The sequence below is a fragment of the Geotrypetes seraphini genome, chromosome 9 (assembly GCF_902459505.1).
Source record: "Geotrypetes seraphini chromosome 9, aGeoSer1.1, whole genome shotgun sequence".
NCBI classification, from domain to species: Eukaryota; Metazoa; Chordata; class Amphibia; order Gymnophiona; family Dermophiidae; genus Geotrypetes; species Geotrypetes seraphini.
In genome coordinates this window covers 86,794,664-86,817,117 of record NC_047092.1, presented here as the reverse complement: position 1 = coordinate 86,817,117, position 22,454 = coordinate 86,794,664, and the positions used below count along the sequence as shown (strand labels likewise).

At 45.3% G+C, this 22,454-nt stretch overlaps 1 protein-coding gene across 6 annotated transcripts in view; it reads left to right on the top strand.

Moving 5' to 3' along the window:
• The window catches only part of BRAF (B-Raf proto-oncogene, serine/threonine kinase), a 1,024,017-nt gene that overhangs the window by 579,902 nt on the left and 421,661 nt on the right, over positions 1-22,454 (top strand). For all 6 annotated transcript variants that reach the window (XM_033958817.1, XM_033958818.1, XM_033958821.1 and 3 more), the window contains one exon: positions 4,608-4,692. In XM_033958817.1, the coding sequence (XP_033814708.1) occupies positions 4,608-4,692 (85 nt within the window). The remainder of the gene's footprint in view (positions 1-4,607; positions 4,693-22,454) is intronic.

Here is a 22,454-nt window from a genome sequence, read left to right as displayed (position 1 = left end):
CAGATGAGGATGAGCCTGCTGTACCTGATCCATCCTCTCAACAGGACTCCACATCTTTCACTTCTTTTTTGAAAGACATGTGTACCTCTCTGTCCATTCCTTTGGAGGCTGAATCTAAAAAGTCTAAAGCCTTTTTAGATGCCCTTGATTTTGACCAGCCTCCAAAGGAATTTTTGAAACTCCCTCTTCATGACATCTTGAGGGAAACTTTCTATAAAAACCTAGAGACTCCTTTAACTATTCCAGGAGCTCCCCGCAAATTGGATTCATTATACAAAGTAATCCCTATTCCTGGGTTTGATAAGCCACAGCTTCCCCATGAATCTCTGCTTGTGGAATCTACGCTTAAAAAGTCTGCAGGGACTAGTGTATATGCTTCTGTCCCTCCTGGCAGAGAAGGTAAAGCCATGGACAAATTTGGTAAGCGATTATACCAGAATGCTATGCTCGCTAACAGATCTGGTAATTATGCTTTTCATTTTTCTTTTTATCTCAAGCATCTCCTTACCACCATGGCTTCATTTGAAAAGTACCTTCCTCAGCGCAAACAGCAAGCTTTTCATCACTGCTCGTCTTCTCTGTTTCAACTACGTAAGTTCATGGTTCGGTCAATTTATGACACTTTCGAACTTACCTCCAGAGCAACTGCAATGTCTGTGGCCATGCGTCGCCTTGCCTGGCTTCGGGTATCCGAGCTTGATGTTAATCATCAAGATCGGTTAGCCAATGCCCCATGCCTGGGGGATGAGCTCTTTGGGGAATCCATGGACTTGACCACTCAAAAGCTCTCTGCCCACGAAACACGCTGGGATACCCTGCTCAAAACCAAGAAAAAGCCTCCTCAGACTCGGCCTTTCAGACAGCAGTCGGCTTATCAACGACGCTATGCAGCTCGCCCATTGCCAGCAGCTTCCCAGCAACCCAGGCGTCAACGTCAACAGCAACGTCAGCCTCCCAGGCCACAGCAGCAGCAACCTGTGAAGCCACCTCCACAATAAAAATCGACGCAGCCCTTTTGACTGCATTCTCCAAAGCATAGCCAAGGTTCCCAGTTCTACCCACCTGCCTCAACCTATAGGTGGTCGTCTCTCTCTTTTCCTCAGCCGGTGGGAAGTTATCACTTCGGACCAATGGGTCCTCAACATCATCCACCACGGCTACTCTCTCAACTTTCAAACCCTTCCAGCTCAAAGCCTGCCAAAAGAGTCTGCTTTGAACACTCCTCAGTCTGCCCTCCTTCTTCAGGAAGTTCAATCCCTCCTCCTTCTAAACGCTATAGAGGAAGTTCCTTTAGATCAGCAAGGACAGGGATTCTACTCCCGTTACTTTCTAGTTCCCAAAAAAACAGGAGATCTAAGACCAATCCTAGATCTTCGCGATCTCAACAAATGTTTAGTCAAGGAAAAATTCAAGATGCTTTCTCTAGCCACTCTTTACCCTCTTCTCAATCTAGGCGACTGGCTATGCTCCCTCGATCTCAAAGAAGCATACACTCACATACCGGTCAATCTGACCTCCAGACATTATCTCCGCTTCATGATCAATCACTGTCATTATCAATACAAGGTGCTGCCCTTCGGTCTTGCCTCCTCTCCAAGGGTGTTCACCAAATGTCTCATTGTGGTGGCGGCCTTTCTACGCTCTCACCACCTTCAAGTCTTTCCTTACCTGGACGATTGGTTAATCAAGGCCAATTCATCTCAAACAGTGCTCCTGGCCACCAACCAAACCATTCTGTTTCTACAGCTTCTGGGGTTCGAGATCAATCTACCCAAATCTCATCTCATCCCCACTCAGAGACTTCAATTCATTGGAGCGGTACTGGACACAGTCCTCATGAGAGCATTCCTGCCATCCAACCGTCTTCAAACTCTTCAATCTCTATGTCAGCAGGTGCTTCCACAACGTTCCATCTCTGCCAAGCAAATGATGATACTCTTGGGTCACATGGCCTCCATAGTTCATGTCACACCCCTCGCACGTCTTCACCTGCGCACTCCTCAATGGACCCTTGCTACCCAGTGGTCCCAAGCGACGGATCCTTGCTCACGACACATATCTGTGACATCATCTCTTCGTCAGTCTCTACAATGGTGGTTGATATCCTCAAATCTCTCCAGAGGTCTTCTGTTTCATCTACCTCCTCATCAACTTGTCATTACCACCGACGCCTCCCCTTATGCCTGGGGAGCTCATTTGAACGAATTCCAAACTCAAGGGCTTTGGACAACCCAGGAAATGAAACATCACTTCAATTTCCTGGAACTCAGAGCGATGTTTTATGCCCTCAAAGCCTTCCAACATCTTCTCTTTCCTCAGGTCCTCCTGCTCTGCACAGACAATCAAGTTGCGATGTACTACATCAACAAGCAGGGTGGGACAGGCTCTCGCCTCTTGTGCCAGGAAGCCCAAAAGATTTGGGCTTGGGCCACGGATCACCAACTATTCCTGAAAGCTATCTACATTCAGGGAGAACAGAATTCCTTGGCGGACAACTTCAGCAGAATTCTCCAACCTCACGAGTGGACACTCGATCCTGTAACTCTACAGTCCATCTTCGCTCTGTGGGGCACTCCTCAGATAGACCTCTTTGCAGCTCCTCACAATCACCAGCTGCCCCTATTCTGCTCCAGACTCTACTCTCCTCACCGTCTGGCAGCGGACGCTTTTCTTCTGGATTGGTCCAATCTGTTCCTGTATGCTTTCCCTCCTCTGCCGCTCATGTTACGAACCTTGTTCAAGCTCAAGAGGGAACGAGCCACCATGATTCTGATTGCTCCACGGTGGCCCAGACAACATTGGTTCTCCCTTCTACTTCAACTCAGTTCCAGAGAACCCTTTCTGCTTCCACTATTTCCTTCTCTGCTTACGCAGCATCAAGAGACCCTTCTGCATCCCAACCTCCAGTCTCTACACCTGACAGCTTGGTATCTCTCGGGCTGACTTCTTATGATTCTCTTCTGTCTCAGCCCGTTCGTTTTATTCTGGATGCTTCCAGGAAACCAGCCACTCTGCAATGTTATCATCAGAAGTGGACACGGTTTTCTTCTTGGTGTCTTCTTCATCATCATGATCCCACGTCCCTTGCAGTGGAGACTTTGTTGGATTATCTACTTTCTTTGTCTGACTCTGGCCTCAAATCTACATCCATCAGAGTCCATCTTAGTGCTATCGCTGCTTTTCATGAGCCAGTCCATGGAAAACTCCTTTCAGCTCATCCCCTAATTGCCAGATTCATGCGAGGTCTTTTCAATGTAAAACCACCTCTTAAAGCACCTCCTGTGATCTGGGATCTTAATGTGGTTCTCTCCGCTTTAATGAAGCCTCCATTTGAACCTTTGGCTACTGCCACTTTCAAGTTTCTCACTTGGAAGATACTTTTCCTTATTGCGCTCACCTCTGCCAGGAGGGTCAGTGAGCTCCATGCACTAGTTTCTGACCCACCTTTCACAGTCTTTCATCACGATAAGGTAGTTCTACTTACACATCCAAAGTTTCTTCCTAAGGTTGTCTCTGAATTCCATCTCAACCAATCTATTGTACTACCTGTTTTCTTTCCGAAACCTCACTCCCATTCTGGAGAACAGGCTCTGCATACTTTGGACTGTAAGAGGGCTCTAGCTTACTATCTAGAATGTACGAAACCCCACAGATCAGCTCCCCAACTCTTTCTGTCCTTTGATCCAAATAAATTGGGACGTCCTGTTTCTAAACGTACGTTGTCAAATTGGCTTGCAGCGTGCATTTCATTCTGTTATGCTCAGACCGGACTGACACTGGAAGGTTCTGTCACGGCCCATAGAGTCCGAGCTATGGCAGCATCTGTAGCTTTCCTCCGTTCCACTCCTATTGAGGAAATCTGCAAGGCTGCCACTTGGTCCTCAGTTCATACTTTTACATCTCATTATTGTCTGGATGCATTCTCCAGACGGGATGGACACTTCGGCCAATCTGTTTTGCAAAATTTGTTTTCCTAATGGCCAACCTTCCCTCCATCCCTTTTTTGTTTGCTTGGAGATCACCCATCAGTCAAGAATATGCTGCCTGCTTGTCCTGGGATAAAGCACAGTTACTTACCGTAACAGGTGTTATCCAGGGACAGCAGGCAGATATTCTTGCGTCCCTCCCACCTCCCCGGGTTGGCTTCTTAGCTGACTTATCCTAACTGGGGACCGTGCGCCTCTGTCGGGCGGGAAGGCACTCGCGCGTGCGCGGTGCGGCCTACCAGAACTTTCCAAGTTCTTAGAGTGCAATCACTCTAAAATTGTCCGTACCGGGGCTCCGTCGGTGCCGTCACCCATCAGTCAAGAATATCTGCCTGCTGTCCCTGGATAACACCTGTTACGGTAAGTAACTGTGCTATTTGGTAATAATGTTCTGAAACAGCTATAATTTGGAAAAAAGCTTTGTTGAGATTGTTGTATATGGGGTCCTTTTACTGAGTATGCTAATGGATCTAGTGCATGCTAAATGCTAAAAAGCCCATTTATACCTTTGGACCTCTTAGCATTTGTTATTTTGTAATATTTATTTCATTCACTGTTTAATCTATTTCTTTGTTATTTTAATTTATACTCACATTAGGTATTTTTCTTACTATCATGCAGGTGATGTAGCTGTAAAAATGTTAAATGTAATAGCACCAACTCCTCAGCAGTTGCAAGCCTTTAAGAATGAAGTGGGTGTGCTTAGGTAAGTACGTATCTGCTTTGGTGACATTACAGGAGATTGTGTACTTATCTTGGGGGTCACTTTCTTTATTGAAGAAAGGACATTTGGTGTTGGCATTTTTTTTTTTTAAAGCAGGGAGCTATCTTTTCTAATTTCAAAGGATCTTAAATAGACCTGATTTTTAAAATATCTGCAGTGAATGCACATAACATTTAGCTATATCTGGCCTAACAATAGGTGGGTTTGCATATTCTAATTACCCTTAAATTCAGGTGTTATTGAAAACGACTGTTATAAAGGGAGAGAATTAACATAACATAAGCTAATACTTTATTTGTAGACCGCACAATGCCTTTCGGTTCTAGGCGGTTAGAGAAGGAATACAGTAAAGACAAATGAATAACAAGGAATGAATACAGAATAGAAAGAATTATTAGGAATATCTATGGAATATTATTTTTAATGCTAACTTTCATAGACAGGAACACAATCTATGCAAATAACCTCTAAAATGAGTTATAGGTAATATGTACATACATTTGATGAAAGAGTGCAGTGGTTAAACACAATAAAGGGAGAAGGAATAAGAGAGAAGAACTGTTAAACAATAGAATTACAAGAATTCAAATGATAAAATTAAAAGAACAGGGGTGAAAATAAAGAAATAAAATTAAAATAATTCATAACTGAAAAACAAAGTCAAATAAGTCTGACTGAAGTTCGGCTTGAATTGTTTTTATTGCTTGGCCGCCAATTCCCTGAAGCAGAAGACAGCTCTGTTGCTTCAGCAAATCCCAATAGCCAAGAACATCTGGCATGGACGGAAGGCAGGTCGCAAAGATCCCCAGATGACAGACAATGCTGGTGATCTCAAGCCGTACTGGTCTTTGGACTCCAATGGCAGGAACCAACATAGTGCACCACAGCTGACCAGTAGGAGAAGCAGCCGTGATGATAACAGAGCCTCACTGTCACCGAAGCTGCCGGACTCCACAGCCAGGCGCCTCCAACAGGGCCGATCCCTCAAACCATGGCTGCCATGACAAAAACAACTGCTGCATCAGTCCAGAATCACAAGAAACCCCAAGGCCAAGTTCAAAGACCTCAAGGGAAGGTAGACCCTTATACCGTCGCAAAGAACTTGAACTGCGATGGCTGAGCTCCACAGGCCAATGGCTGAGGGCAAAGTCTGGAACCTCCATCCTGAACCAAATCTAATTCAGGTATAAGTAAAAAACAAAACTCGAGAGGAAGAATAAATGAAAGAAAACTAATAAGGTTGAAAATAAAAACCTAAGAAAATAAAAAAGTGAGGAGAAACTAAAAATGATGTCCTAGTCGGACACTATCTTTGTGGCTTAAGGGAGGGAAGGAGGTTTGCAATTTAGGACTGCTTCGGAGGGGGAGGGGACTTTTTTTTTTTTTTCACTGGCGATTTTTTTGCTGGTTGGGTGAGAGTCCCGGTTAACTAAGATCCGGTTAACTGAGATTCTACTGTATTTAGTTTTCCTAATTTATGTATTGCTGGGGACATGATATGGACATGAAAAAATTAACCAGATAGTGCATGCTAAGGTGAAGAAGATATCTGGTTAATTTTTAATTTTAGGTATTTTATATACCGCCTATCAAAGTTATCTAAGTGGTTTACAATCAGGGACTCAAGCATTTTCCCTATCTGTCCCAGAGGGCTCACAATTTAATGCTGGCTTAACATGTGAACTCTTGGCATCTCTGAAATAGGAGGTGATAATTGCTCCCTTAATGAGGGAGCATATGACCTGAAAAAAATCCATGAAAATGAGCTTTACCCTGGAGATGTTAGAAATGGGAATAGTGCATGGGAAAGTCCTGTATTAGGACACACTAATACATTTCATAGAGCCCTTTAATGGACTTATCTCCTAAGGAGCTGAGCTAAGAAGGCAGGTTAATATACATTTTTATTAATTTTTTTACTGGTTCCCAGATTAAAATCTCATCAGTCAAATGCTGAATATATTTTTTTCTCTCATATTCTGTGTGGCATCCTTCAGAGAGTATATTCTATTTATTTATAACTTATAACTTTAATTTGTAAATTGCTCTCCTAATCAGAGTTCTAGTGCAGGAGTAGGCAATTCCAGTCCTCGAGAGCCACAAGCAGGTCAGGTTATCAGGATATCCACAATAAATATGCGTGAGATAGATTTGCAACTCAAGGAGGCAGTACATGAAAATCCATCTCATATATATTCATTGTGGATATCCTGAAAACCTGACCTGCCTGTGGCTCTCGAGGACCGGAATTGCCTACCCTTGTTCTATTGCAAAGAGTATAGTAAGCTTGACAGGTGGGTTCCTTCTGGAGCAGGAGTGTCAAAGTCGCTCCTCGAGGGCCGCAATCCAGTAGGGTTTTCAGGATTTCCCCAATGAATATGCATGAGATCTATTTGCATGCACTGCTTTTATTGTATGCTAATAGATCTCATGCATATTCATTAGGGAAATCCTGAAAACCCGACTGGATTGCGGCCCTTGAGGAGGGACTTTGACACCCCTGTTCTAGAGAATGACATGCGGACAAATTTGTCCCTGTCCACACAGGAACTCAATTTCCCCATCACGTTCCCGTGAGTTTTGTTGCTGTCCCTGTCCCTGCCCCTGCCCCATTCCTGTAAGCTCTGCCTTAACCACACAAGCCTCATACACTTATAATTTTAAAGTGTTTGAGGCTTGTGCAGATGAGGATGGAGCTTGCAGGAATGGGGCAGGGACAGGAAAAGAAATTGCGGGGACGGGAAAATGAGTTCCCGAGTGGACAGGGAAAAATTTGTCCCCGTGTCATTCTCTAGTTCCTTCCCTTCCCCCACGAGGATTGCAGAAGACAGAAACATGATGGCAGATCAGTGGCGTACCAAGGGAGGGGGGGTCTGTCCGCCCCGGGTGCAGCCTTAGGGGGGGTGCACAGCCGGACAGATTCAGAAAATTCCTGGGCTGCAACAGCACTGAGCGGCATCGGCGTCCCCCCACCACGATGGCACTGAGCGGCATTGGCGCCCCCCCTCCGCGACGGCACTCAGTGGCATCGGCGCCCCCCCTGCCCCGCGACAGCACTCAAGTTCGGCCTCCTTCTCCCGGCATCAGCAGAACTTCAGATCGGCAACAGTTGCTCAGTCAAAAGCTTCCCCTGACTCAGCTTCCTCTTTCCGCCGCCCCCCCCCCCGCCCGCCCCCCCCTTAGTACGCCATTGCCTCTTCCATTAATATCTTAAATATAGCTAAAGACATTAATCAGTTTGGAACAAGGACAAAACTCATCATTCCATAAATAGATTAGATGTAGAATGAAATCATAAGAACCACCAGAAATTAAAGTAAATGAATTAAAAAAATGAAAATAATGTTGCTAATACTAACAGATTAAATGAAATTAAGGTCCTTGATCTAATATGGAAAGATCTTAAAATGATAGAGAAAAGTTATATCTAAATGGAATGAATAACTTGAAGCAATATTAACAGTATTATTAATCCTAACAGATTAATTGAAGTTAAAGACATTAAACTATCAAGAAGATATCTTAAATTATAAACCAGGAAAAATTAAATAAATGAATGAAAGATATTGTAGTAACAGTGTTAATACTACTAACAGATTAAATAAGCTAAAGACATCAATCTGTTAGGAAAAGATGATAACAAAAAGTAGAGGAATGATAAGAGAGGGGGAGGGGAGAGAGTGAGAGTGAGAGTCCTGTACAGGTGAAGATTTTAAGCCCTCTATAAACTAGAGGTGAAGACAAAACCCCCTGAATATCCCCCAGAATAAAAGGCCAATAAACACTACTAAGGGCCTAAGATGGCTAAGAATGCTCTGACTAAAGCTGTCAGCCTTTGCATAATCTATGCTTGCTGAAATCAGCAAACCAAGCGAAACTTATGGTAAAATAAGCATGTCAAGCGAAACTTATTCTTTTACATGGCAACTGGTACCACATCTGCTGTAGTGCCATAAGAACAGGGAAGTGAACATAAGGATGAGGACATGTCCTGACCAAGAATACAAAAATACATTATTTGTAAGAAATATCCTGTAATGGGCGGAGCCTTACTGGACCCTTGCTTAAAACCGATGAGTTGATATTAAAATGGCATTTGACGGGAATAGATAGTGATTTGAGTAAACAGGACACGCATACAGTATGACACAGATAATGTTAACCAATTAATAAACTGATAAATATAATGACGATTGTGACAATATGATATGTACCAACGTGGCCTCAGGCTATCAAGAATTGTATAAGAGACAGCCTTTGTGATTATGTAGGGAGGACAGACATCCAGGTATACTTAAGCGCTTGAGGCATACTATCTGTCAGCTCCATATGCTGTAAGGATTTGCTCTTGTAACCTGTTATTGATTGTTAATAAAATATATATTAATTATAACAGCATATTGAGTTTCCGTGAAGTCAGGTATTGAAGGCCATAAACAGGCGGCTCTTCAGAAATAATCAGGGATCATAAAATTAATACATGAAAGATATCTTAGTAATGGTATTATTATTATTAACAGATTAAATAAATTTAAGACATTAATCTGATAGGAAGATATCTTAAAATTATAAACCAGAATAACTTAAACTTAACCAACAAATTAAATAAGAAATAGATAAGTATTAAAAAAGAAACAAACAAAAAAAGTAACGGTGTTATTGATACTAACAGATTAAATAAGCTAAAGACATTAATCTACTAGCAAAGGAATGATAATGAAGAAAGATGACCAAAGCCTGTAAATTAAATAAATAGAATAAAAGAAAATTGTTGCAATAACAATATTACTACTAACAGTGTTACTAATAGATTAAATAAACACAAGACATTAATCTATTAGGACGAGATCTTGAAATCATAAAGAGCTGTAATAATCATGTGAATAACTCAGAAGATATTGTAGCAGAATTAAGTAAAACTAAAGAAATATATCATAAAATCATAGATAAGTAATAATAATTAAAATAAAATTACTAATACTACAATAAAGTAAGATATTGTCATAATATGAACAGATTAAATAAAACTCAAGACCTATTGAAATGAAGGAAAAAAAATCAAGTAAAAATATATCTTCCTTAAATATCTCAAATAATATACCAAAAAGATATTTAACCAAATGATATATGTAAAATAGATCAAAGTATGATGAGGGGATCCTTCTAATTCTCATAGAGCTTCAATGAATGACAATTTTTTTTTAACCAGATAAACTTCCAAATAGCATCTTTCCTTCTTCTTTTCTTGTTCTTATATTTCCACCAGCATCCATTATAATTCCTCTTTATATGTGTTTGTTCCATTCAGGTAAGAAAAACTAATAATTATGCTTTAAAGCTGTAACAAAGCATCCCCAGGAACAGGGAAATCCAATTGTAAAAGCAGGACAGTTTGTAGATTTTATTCATGTCCTCATTTATCTTGATAGATTTTATAATTTATTTATTCAGGTCATGGGTTCCAAATGTTGATTGATGTAATCTTGTAATTCACCAGGATCTTCATAGTGAATAGTTTTGTTGTTATGAGTGATCCTCATGACTGCCAGATATAATAACCCATATGTAGCTCCCAACTGCCGCAACCGAGGACGGAGGAGTAGAAACTGTTTCCTCAAATTAGCTGTAACAGCAGAATTTTAGCTTCTTGCCATTTCAGGGTTTTAATTTGCTTGGCAGCAGTTAAAATTTCCAAAGCTTGCTGAAAACGAAGTACCCTGAAAATCACAGGTCTAGGGCTGTTTTTTTCATTAGTTGCACACTATGGTATGTGGTGGGTCCGTTTGATTTCCAACGGAAACTTCAGTTTGAGGGAGAGCAAATTAGATAAAAACTCTTCTAAGAAATTTATCGAGTTTTATACATGTTTGTATACACAAGTCACAAAAATACCCACTTTAAAAAGTTTTATAAAAAATAAATTAAAGGTTTTCATAGGATCTATGATAGATACCATTATCCAAACATTACCATTTAACACTTATGTGCCATAAGTTTCAAGTTTATTTAAAATCAAGCCTTCTAGGCGGTGTACAAAAAATGCCAAAACAGGGCGCCGATTAAAATACAATATGAACAAAGACAAACCAAGGGAAATGACAATTTATAAAGACATTGACGAACCGGAACAAAAGGGAAGAAGGGTTGAAACTACAATTGATAGAAAGAAAGAGAACATTCAAGGGAAAGACTTAGAGGGGACATGATAGAGATTTACAAGATCATGAAGGGCATAGAGAAAGTGGAGAGGGACAGATTCTTCAAACTTTCGAAAACTCAAGAACAAGAGGGCACTCAGAAAAATTAAAAGGGGACAGATTCAGAACCAATGCTAGGAAGTTCTTCTTCACCCAAAGGGTGGTGGACACCTGGAATGAGCTTCAGAGGGTGTGATATGACAGAGCACGATATCGGGGTTCAAGAAAGGATTAGATAATTTCCCGAAGGAAAAAGGGATAGAAGGGTATAGATAGAAAAATACTATACAGGTCCTGGATCTGATGGGCCGCCGCGAGAGCAGACTGCTGGGCATGATGGACCTCTGGTCTGACCCAGCAGAGGCAATGCTTATGTTCTTATGTTCTTAGAACAAAGGGAGGAGGAACTAAAGGTAGAAACCTTTCCTGAATCTAAGTCGTCCTTAGAAGGATGGTTTAAGTTACAAAAGCATCAAAGAATAAAAATGTCTTTAACTTTGCCTTAAAATTGGCAAGAGTTGTGATTTCATGTAAGTGATTTGGGATACTGTTCCAAAGAGAGGGTGCACAAATGGAAAAAATTGTGGTCCTCATTGTACTGATATATTTCAATGAGGGAATGGTAAGAAGGTTGTGAGCTGTAGATCTTAAAGTTCTAGTTTCATTGTATGGAATAAGTAAGTTGTTTATAAATTCAGGCTAGTTATTTGCTCTGGTTTTAAAGGTAAGTAAAAGAATTTTGTAGGTGATCCTATGTTCTATTGGTAACCAATGAGCTTTCTGTAAAAGAGGAGTGACATGGTCATTTTTTGTGTTAAATATGATTTTTACTGCAGTGTTTTGTACTATTTGGAGTCTTCTTATTTCATTTTTTGTAATGCCTTTGAGGAGGGCATTACAGTAATCTATGCATGAAATAACAAGGGAATGGATTAAAATGTTAAGGGATGAGGGCTCTAACCCTCTCTGTGAAAAATAATTTTCTAACATTGCTCCTGAGTCTTCCTACCCGCAACCTCAAATTATGCCCTTTAATTTTACCATTTTTTCTTCTCTGGAAAAGTTTTTGTTTTATATTAATACCTTTCAAGTATTTAAATGTCTGTATCATATCGCCCCTGTCCCTCCTCTCTTCTAGAGTATACATATTTAGGTCTTCCAATCTCTTCTAATACTTCTTTTTGTTTAAACCCCTTGCCATTTTTGTCACCTTCCTCTGGGCCGCATTGCATTCATTTTCGGTCAGTTAGGGGAGTGCAATTACACTCCTTGGCTATCCTCATGGGAACCAGAAGCAACATGGATTCACTAGAGGTAGGTCTTGTCAGACAAATCTGATCAATTTCTTTGACTGAGTGACAATAATTGGATAGAGCGATTGCTCTAGATGTGGTGTATTTAGATTTTAGCAAAGCCTTTGACAGTGTTCTACACAGATATCTAATAAATAAACTGAGTGCCCTCAGGAAGGGTCCCAAAATGATGGGCTGGGTCAAGAACTGGTTGAGTGGAAGGCGACAGAAGGTAGTAATCAATGGCGATCATATGAGGAAATGGATGTTACCAGTGGTGTGCCTCAAGGTTCTGTTCTTGGGCCTGTTCTTTTTAACATTTTTATAAATGATATTGCTGAAGGGCTGTCAGGTAAGATTTGCCTCTTTGTTGATGATACCAAAATCTGCAATAGAGTAGACACCCAGGATGGTGTGAATAATATGAAGAAAGACCTGGTGATGCTTGAAGAATGGTCTGAAATTTAGCAGCTAAAATTTAATTCTAAGAAATGCAAGGGCATGCATTTGGGCTGCAAAAACCCAAAAGAACAGCACAGTTTAGGTGGTGAAGAACTTATGTGTACGACAGAAGAGCGGGACTTGGGTGTGATTATATGTGATGGTCTTAAGGTGGCCAAACAGGTTGAAAAGGTGACGGTGAAAACTAGAAGGATGTTAGGGTGAATAGGGAGATGTAAGGCCAGTAAGAAAAAGGAGGTATTGAAGCCCCAGTATAAGACTCTGATGAGACTTCATTTAGAATATTGTGTACAATTCTGGAGGCCGCACCTTCAAAAAGATATAAAAAGGATGGAGTCAGTCCAGAGGAAGGTTACTAAAATGGTGCATGGTCTTCGTCATAAGGCATATGGGGACAGACTTAAAAGATCTCAACCTGTACCCTTTGGAGGAAAGGAGGAAGACAGGAGATATGATAGTGATGTTTAACCCCTCCCCCCTCTTTTGTTCTCAATTTGAATCTTTTCTTTTAACAATTGTAGTTCTCCCCACCTACCCTAATGTTCCTGTACATTTGGTAAATACAAAATTATGTTGATGTATTTTAACATTGTTCAATTTTTATTTTTGTATTTCACCCTGAAGTTGTGGGTTCAATTCCCGCACTACTCTTGTGACCCTGGGCAAGTCACTTAATCCCCATTGCCCCAGGTACATTAGACAGATTTAGGGAATAATGCTTGAGTACCTGAATAATTTATAATCCGCAGAGAATTGTAGGATATGCGGAATATAAATTACTATAATTGAAATTTAGAAGCCTTAGAATAGGGGATTATATAAAATTTTTATAAAACTTGGAAATACCTACGTGGCATAAATGTGCATGAGTCAAGTCTCTTTCATTTGAAAGGAAAGTCTAGAATGAGAGGGCATAGGATGAAATTAAGAGGCGATAAGCTTAGGAGTAATCTAAGGAAATATTTTTTTTCAGAAAGAGTTGTAGATGCATGGAACAGTCTCCGGGTAAGAGTTGGTGGAGACAGAGACTGTGTCTGATATCAAGAAAGCCTGGGATAGGAACGTGGAATCTCTTAGAGAGAGGAAAAGTTAATGGTTACTGCGGATAGGCAGACTGAATGGGCCATTTGGCCTTTATCTGCCACAGTGGCGTACCTAGCATATGTGACACCCGGGGCCCATCATTTTTTGGCACCCCCCCCCCCATCTGTACGAAAAACATGATTTTTAGTAACAAGCCACACATCACACATGAGTACCTAGGAAAAGGCAGCATCTTACATATGCAGTGAGCAGTACAGCATCAATACACCCATTGTAAAACTAAACAAGCCAGACTAGTACAGATCAATCCTACACCGTCAATCCTAACAGAAAACCATGTCTTTTGAACACAGAAAATACCTTCGCCTAGTATGGAATATGTCATCACAAACTAACCCCTCCCTCTTTTACAAAACTGTAGTGTGGATTTTAGCCACGCTGGTAACAGCTCTGATGCTCATAGAATTCTGAGCATCAGAGCTGCTACCACCATGGCTGGCGCTAAAAAACGCTCCACAATTTTGTAAAAGGGGGAATAAAATAGAAATACATAGACAAAGGTTAAATTGAACCAGCAAGAAGCTGGATTCTGCATACAGTGCAACACCACAGAAACAGTGACACATGTCTCCTAAAGCAACAAATAAATAGAAAATTTTTGTTCTACCTTTGTCTTCTCTGGTTTCTGTTTTCCTCATCTTCTTGTTACTCTCTTCCTTCCATCCACTGTCTGCCATCTCTCTGCCCCTATATGGCATCATCTCTCCTTCTATGCAACCTTCCAGAAACTGTATGCCTCCCCCTTCCATCTCTCCTTTCACCCCCATTGGTCTGGCATCTCTCTCCTCTCCTTCCCTCTCCCACACCTCTGTTCTGCAATCCCTTTCTTCCCTCATTTTCCTTTTCAGTTTATTTTCTGCATCCATCTAGATTACGTTGTTACTACCCTCTCATCAATTTCCTTTTTTACTGTCTACCTACAGCTCACCATATCTTTCCCTCACCCCCTCCAGTATTTCCCTAACTCAATCCTTTTCCCCATCATGTGCCCTCCTTTTATTTATTCCCTCCTTCCATCCTCTGCCCTCTTCTCTCTCTCCCTTCTCTCCACTTCCATCATCTGCCCCTTCTCTCTTTCCCCCACTTCCATCATCTGCCCTCTTCTCTTTCTTTGCCCCACTTCCATCATCTGCCCCTTCTCTCTCTTTCCCCCACTTCCATCATCTCTCCCCTTCTCTCAATCTCTCCATCCACCACAGGCCCATCTTTTTCCCTCACCTTTCTGATTTTGGCAACAAAATCAGCAAGGCCCTCAAAGACGTCTTGTTCTTCCCCTCTGGCCTCCCCACACCATTTAGAGTAGAAGCAGCCTGCAGCAAGATCGCGATGTCAGCGATCTGGCGCTGCATCGTGCTGTCCTCCGCCGCGGTCTCGCTCCCTCCACTGACGTCAGAGGAGGGGGGGGGCGGGTCCGCGCGGAGGACAGCACAAGCAGCTCAAGATCGCTGACAGCGATCTTGCTGCAGGCTGCTTCCCTATTCTAAATGGTGCTGGGAGGCCAGAGGGGAAGAACCGGATGTCGGGGTGGGGGGTGGGAGGGGGGCGAGCGGGTCCTTCGGGGTGGGGCGGGCAGGCAGGCCTACAAGGGGGTGGGACAGGTCTACAAGGGGGTGGGACAGGTCTACAAGGGGGGTGAGACAGGCCTTCAAGGGGGGGAGGACAGGCCTTCAGGGGGAGATGTAGGCCTTAAAGGGGGGGGGCAAGTCTTCATGGGGGGAGACAGGCCTTCAAGGGGGGGACAGGCAGGCAGGCCTTAAAGGGGGGGGGGACAAGCCTTCAAGGGGGGAGACAGGCTTTCGGGGTGGGGATAGGCAGGCAAGCCTTTAAGAGGCGGGACAGGCCTACAAGGGGGTGGGACAGGCCTACAAGGGGGGTACAGGCCTACAAGGGGGTGGGTGCAGGCCGTCGGGGGGGGGGGTGCAGGCCTTCAAGGGGGGGGACCCTGGTGTAGAAGTACACAGAGGGAAGGGGGTGTTCAAAAAGACGTGCATATGCCAGACTTTGGGGAGGAAGAAATAATGGGTCTGAAAATAGAGGAGAGGGAGAGAGATGATGGACCATGGGATTTAGGGAGGGAAGGAACAGAAAGGGAGAGAAATTGGACACAAGGGATGGTGTGGAGGAGCGATAGAGATACTGGATAGGAGGGTAATTGGGAAAAGAAAGGGAGAGATGGTGGGCCCTGGGGTGGTGGGGAAGGAGGGAGAGATGCCGGATGAAAGGGTAGTTCAGAAAAGGTGGATCTGTGGAGGGAGATGAAAAAAAGGAAAGATACCAGACTTCCTGGGGAGGGAAGGGAAATGGAAAGGGAGGACAGAGATGGCAGATGGATGGTTAGCATGAAGAAAGAAAGAGACCCTGGCAAGCAAGTTATCAGAAAACAACCAGAGCCTGGGACCAACAAGATTTGAAAAATAACCAGATAACAAAAGGTAGAAAAATTAATTTTATTTTCTGTTTTGTGATTACAATTTGTCAGATTTGAAATGTGTATCCTGCCAGAGCTGGTGTTAGACTGCAAACGTGAGCTAGGATTTAACAGAGAGAGGAAAAGACCTTTTTGTTTCTTTATTTTATTCACACCACAGCGCCAGTGTGGTTAGGAGAAGCCAAAGGGGGTGAAAAAGCTATAAAACCCACCAGGATTTTTGAAAAAAATCACCCAACTGGGCAGGAAAATCGAATCGAAAAACCAATTAAATAGGCTGAATCGAAATTTTTCTTCCTGAATCGAGCTGTTTGCGCTACTGTCTCAGACTTTAGGACCTGGGATTAGGGAGAGATGGAACCTCAGTACTTTATAATGCAAGTGAAACGAGGATTTGGTCAGACTTTTGAAGGGTATGCAGAAGAAAAATATTGTATAGGCCGGGGACATGAGACAGCAGGAAATGGGAACTTATCCCAGGACAAGCAGGCAGCATATTCTTAACGTATGGGTGACGTCACCGACGGAGCCCCGGTATGGACACTTTTAACTAGAAAGTTCTAGTTGGCCGCACCGCGCATGCGTGGGTGCCTTCCCGCTCGATGGAGGAGAGCGTGGTCCCCAGTTTCTTCGTTTCCGCGGAGCGAAGAAGACGCATGTGCTTTCAACGGCTGTTGAAATCTCGGTTTTTGCCTTCCCGCTCGCGCTATTTTCTTCCTTTTTTGTTTTTTTTCCTTCGAATTTCGTTTTTCGTTCTATCTTGCAAAAAAAAAAAAAACTTTTTTTTTCTTTATTTTTCGGGCCGGCCCCGGCGGGGCCTGTTGCCAACATACAGGCCTCCGGTTTTGATTATGCGGAGGCCGTGTTCCCCTTCATGCCCCCTCAGCCGGGCTTTAAGAAGTGCCAGCGGTGTGCACGCCCGATATCTCTCTCTGACCCGCACAATTGGTGCCTACAGTGCCTGGGTCCAGAGCATCGGGCTGACACCTGCACCCGCTGTGCTACTTTTAAAAAACGTACTTTGAAAAATAGACAGATCCAACAGAATATCTTCCGTCAACGGTGCCGCAAAAGTCGGCACCGACTACTTCGACGACGCCTGATCCTTCATCGGGGTCGCTGGCACCAGGTAAGCCGGCTAAGAAGCCTTCCACTTCCCTTGAGCGCCCTCCTGCCACACCGGCGACGCCGGTCCTCCCGGCATCACGCCGACCCCGCAAACGCTCCGCCCCGATTTCGGTGAGTGCCTCATCATCGGCATCCTCATCGCCGGGGCATGGAGCGGCACCTATGGTACCGACAAAGAAAAAAGCGGTACCGGTGCCCCCTCTGGACGACCGCATTGCGGCCATACTCCAAAGCCAATTGTAAGAGCAACTGCAACAGCAACTCCAGCACTTGTTGCCCGCAATTTTAGCCCCACTCCTTCCGGTACCAGACCGGCCCGAGCCTCGCACCATACCGCCGGTGTCGACACCATCGGTACCGTTAAACTCCTCCATGCCGGTACTCGCGGCTGAACCACTTAATCCTCCAGTACAAACACGCTCTGATGCCGACTCTCCCCGACATCGAGACCGACACCATTCCCCCCGAGACCAGGACCAGCATCGATCTTCCTCCCCCCGGTCCTCTCTAAGACTCGCCCAACTGAGCCGTCCGCACCACCATCCCGTCCTGCGCACACCACGTCAGGGACCCGGACTTATGGGAAGAATCCCCACCCGGTACCGATGATGAGGCTTCCTCAACGGACGAGGAACCATCGATGGTCGATACCAGTTCCAAACCTGAACAGTCCTCATTCACAAAATTTCTCAGGGAAATGTCGGCGGCTCTGTCGATCCCTTTGGAATCCGACTCTAAGAAGTCCCAGGCTTTCCTGGAAGCCCTGGACTTCGAACAACCTCCCAAATAATTTTTAAAGTTACCCGTCCATGACATCTTACGGGAAACTTTTTACAAAAACTGGGAAAATCCTCTCATCGGGTGCCCCTCGAAAACTGGATAGTTTATACAGGGTCATTCCTATCCCGGGGTTCGACAAACCTCAACTACCCCATGAATCCCTTCTAGTGGAGTCCACCTTGAAGAAAACCCAGGGCTCCAGTGTTTATGCCTCCACCCCTCCTGGCAGAGAGGGCAGAACAATGGATAAATTTGGCAAGCACCTTTATCAGAATTCCATGCTTGCCAACAGGGCTAATAATTACACCTTCCACTTCTCCTATATGAAGCCTTTGGTGCAACAACTATCTTCCTTACAAAAGTACATCCCTGAGCGTAAGATCCCGGTTTTCCAACAACAAATCTCCAGTTTGCTCCAACTCCGGAAATTTATGGTACGATCCATTTATGAATCTTTTGAGCTGACCTCTCGAGCATCTGCCATGGCTGTTGCCATGAGGCGCTTGGCCTGGCTGAGAGTTTCTGACCTCGACATTAATCACCAAGACCGCCTGGCTAACGCACCTTATCTTGGTGATGAACTATTCGGGGTGTCCCTGGACTCAACTACCCAGAAACTATCAGCACACGAGACCAGGTGGGATACCCTAATCAAACCTAAAATGAAGACTCCACCTGCTCGCCCCTACAAACAGCAGTCTTCCTACCAACACAGGTTCTCGGCCAGACCTCTCAACCCGCCTCAGCAACAACAGCCTCGCCGGCCTCGTCAGCAGCACCAAACTCAGGCACGTTTACAGTCTCACCAACCTGCCAAACCTCTCCCACAGTCGAAACCATCTCAGCCCTTTTGACTCTTTTCTCCAGGGCATAGCCAGACTCCCGCCATCATTGCCTCTTCCTCAGCCGATAGGAGGCCGCCTTCAACTCTTCCTCAACCATTGGGAGGTCATTACATCAGACCTGTGGGTCCTCAACATCATTCGCCACGGCTACGCTCTCAACTTCCAGACTCTTCCACCAGACAATCCTCCCATAGAGTCTGTTTCTCACTCCTCTCAATCCCCCCTCCTCCTGAGGTAGGTCCAATCCCTTCTTCTTCTCAATGCCATCGAAGAGGTACCCCCAGACTAAAGGGGTCAGGGATTCTACTCCCGCTACTTCCTGGTTCCCAAGAAGACAGGAGACCTCCGTCCCATCCTCGATCTTCGGAACCTCAACAAGTGTCTGGTCAAGGAAAAATTCAGGATGCTCTCCCTTGCCACGCTTTACCCTCTTCTCTCTCATCACGACTGGCTATGTTCCCTTGACCTCAAAGAGGCCTACACTCACATTCCAATCCATCTGACTTCACGTCGCTACCTCCGATTTCAGGTACAGCACCACCACTATCAGTACAAAGTGCTACCCTTTGGCCTCGCATCATCGCCCAGGGTGTTCACCAAGTGCCTTATTGTGGTGGCGGCCTTCCTCAGGTCTCACAACCTCCAGGTATTCCCATACTTGGACGATTAGTTGGTGAAAGCTCCTACGTCTCCGCTTGTGCTACAAGCCACTCAACACACCATCTCTTTCCTCCATCTCCTGGGGTTCGAGATCAACTACCCCAAGTCACATCTCCTCCCCACACAGCGACTTCAGTTCATTGGTGCCGTCCTCGACACCACTCTGATGAGGGCGTTTCTCCCCTCAGACCGCCAACGAACCCTGCTCCATCTCTGCCGTCAGGTGCTCCTTTGTCGCTCTATTCCGGCTCGGCAAATGATGGTCCTCCTGGGCCACATGGCCTCGACAGTCCATGTGCTTCCTCTGGCACGACTCCACCTCAGGACACCTCAATGGACTCTAGCCAACCAATGGTCACAGCCCACGGATCCTCTTTCTCATCCCATCTCTGTGACATCGTCTCTTCAGCAATCTCTTCAATGGTGGTTGAACTCCTCAAATCTTTCCAGGGGTCTACTCTTTCATCTACCCCCTCACTCCATGATCATAACCACAGATGCCTCCCCCTATGCATGGGGAGCTCACATGGGAGATCTTCGCACCCAGGGACTCTGGACTCCTCAGGAGTGTCAACATCACATCAATTTCCTGGAACTCAGGGCCATGTTCTATGCTCTCAAGGCCTTCCAGCACCTTCTCTATCCTCAGGTTCTTCTTCTGTGCACAGACAACCAAGTCGCCATGTACTACATAAACAAGCAAGGCGGCACTGGATCTCCCCTCCTTTGTCAGGAGGCCATCCGCATCTGGACCTGGGCCACGGCCCGCAGTCTCTTCCTCAAGGCCGTCTATATCCAGGGCGAACAGAACTCCCTGGCCGACAACCTCAGCCGCATCCTTCAACCTCACGAGTGGACCTTGGATCCTCCCACACTCCACTCCATCTTTGCTCTCTGGGGCACTCCTCAGGTGGACCTCTTTGCAGCTCCTCACAACCATCTGCTGCCCCAGTTCTGCTCCAGACTCTACTCTCCTCATCGTCTGACCCCGGATGCATTCCTGCTCGACTGGACGGATCGGTTCCCCTATGCCTTTCCTCCACTGCCTCTAATGTTGCGGACGCTATTCAAACTCCGCAGAGACAGAGCCACCATGATTCTCATCGCTCCTCGGTGGCCTCACCAACACTGGTTCTCCCTCCTGCTCCAGCTCAGCTCCAGGGAGCCCATTCCTCTTCCTGTATTTCCTACTCTACTTACACAGCAGCATCAGTCTCTACTACATCCCAATCTGTCCTCGCTCCACCTGACAGCTTGGTTTCTCTCGGGCTGACCTCTCCAGAGAATCTGTCTCAGCCTGTCCGTCGTATTTTGGATGCCTCCAGGAAACCGGCCACCCTCCAATGTTACCATCAGAAGTGGACCCGGTTCTCCTCTTGGTGTCTACTTCATCATCACAATCCCACCTCATTGGCAGTGGAAACTGTACTGGACTATTTGCTTTCTCTCTCCGACGCTGGCCTCAAGTCTACCTCAATCAGAGTCCACCTCAGTGCCATCACTGCGTTTCATGAGCCTGTCCTTGGAAAACCTCTCACGGCTCATCCCCTGGTGTCCCGGTTCATGAGAGGCCTCTTCAATGTCAAACCACCGCTGAAGCCTCCTCCAGTCGTCTGGGACCTGAATGTGGTCCTCTCAGCCCTCATGAAACCTCCATTTGAGCCTCTTGCCACAACTTCACTCAAATTTCTGACATGGAAGGTGCTTTTCCTCATTGCCATCACCTCTGCCAGGAGGGTTAGTGAGCTGCATGCACTGGTTGCTGACCCATCTTTCACGGTGTTTCACCATGACAAGGTGGTTCTGCGTACCCATCCTAAATTTCTTCCCAAGGTGGTCTCGGACTTCCACCTCAACCAGTCCATTGTATTGCCTGTCTTTTTCCCTAAACCCCACTCTCATCCTGGGGAACAGGCGTTACACACGCTGGACAGTAAACGTGCCCTGGCATACTACCTTGACCGTACCAGAGCTCACCGCACGTCACCTCAGCTCTTTCTGTCCTTCGACCCTAACCATTTAGGTCGTCCTGTCTCTAAACGAACGCTTTCCAACTGGCTTGCTGCCTGCATTGCGTTCTGTTATGCTCGGGCCGGTCTCTCACTGAAAGGTGCTGTCACGGCCCACAGGGTCAGAGCTATGGCTGCTTCTGTGGCTTTCCTCCGCTCCACGCCCATCGAGGAGATCTGCAAAGCTGCCACTTGGTCCTCGGTTCACACATTCACTACTCACTACTGTCTGGATGCCTTCTCTAGACGGGATGGGCACTTCGGCCAATCTGTGTTACAAAATCTATTTTCCTAATGGCCAACCATCCCTCCTCCCTCTCTGTTAGCTTGGAGGTCACCCATATGTTAAGAATATGCTGCCTGCTTGTCCTGGGATAAAGCACAGTTACTTACCGTAACAGGTGTTATCCAGGGACAGCAGGCAGATATTCTTACGACCCACCCACCTCCCCGGGTTGGCTTCTTAGCTGGCTTATCTTAACTGGGGACCACGCTCTCCTCCATCGAGCGGGAAGGCACCCGCGCATGCGCGGTGCGGCCAACTAGAACTTTCTAGTTAAAAGTGTCCGTACCGGGGCTCCGTCGGTGACGTCACCCATACGTTAAGAATATCTGCCTGCTGTCCCTGGATAACACCTGTTACGGTAAGAAACTGTGCTTTATCCAGGGACAGCAGGCAGATATTCTTATGACCCACCCACCTCCCCGGGTTGGCTTCTTAGCTGGCTTATCTTAACTGGGGACCACGCTCTCCTCCGTCGAGCGGGAAGGCACCCGCGCATGCGCGGTGCGGCCAACTAGAACTTTCTAGTTAAAAGTGTCCGTACCCGGGGCTCCGT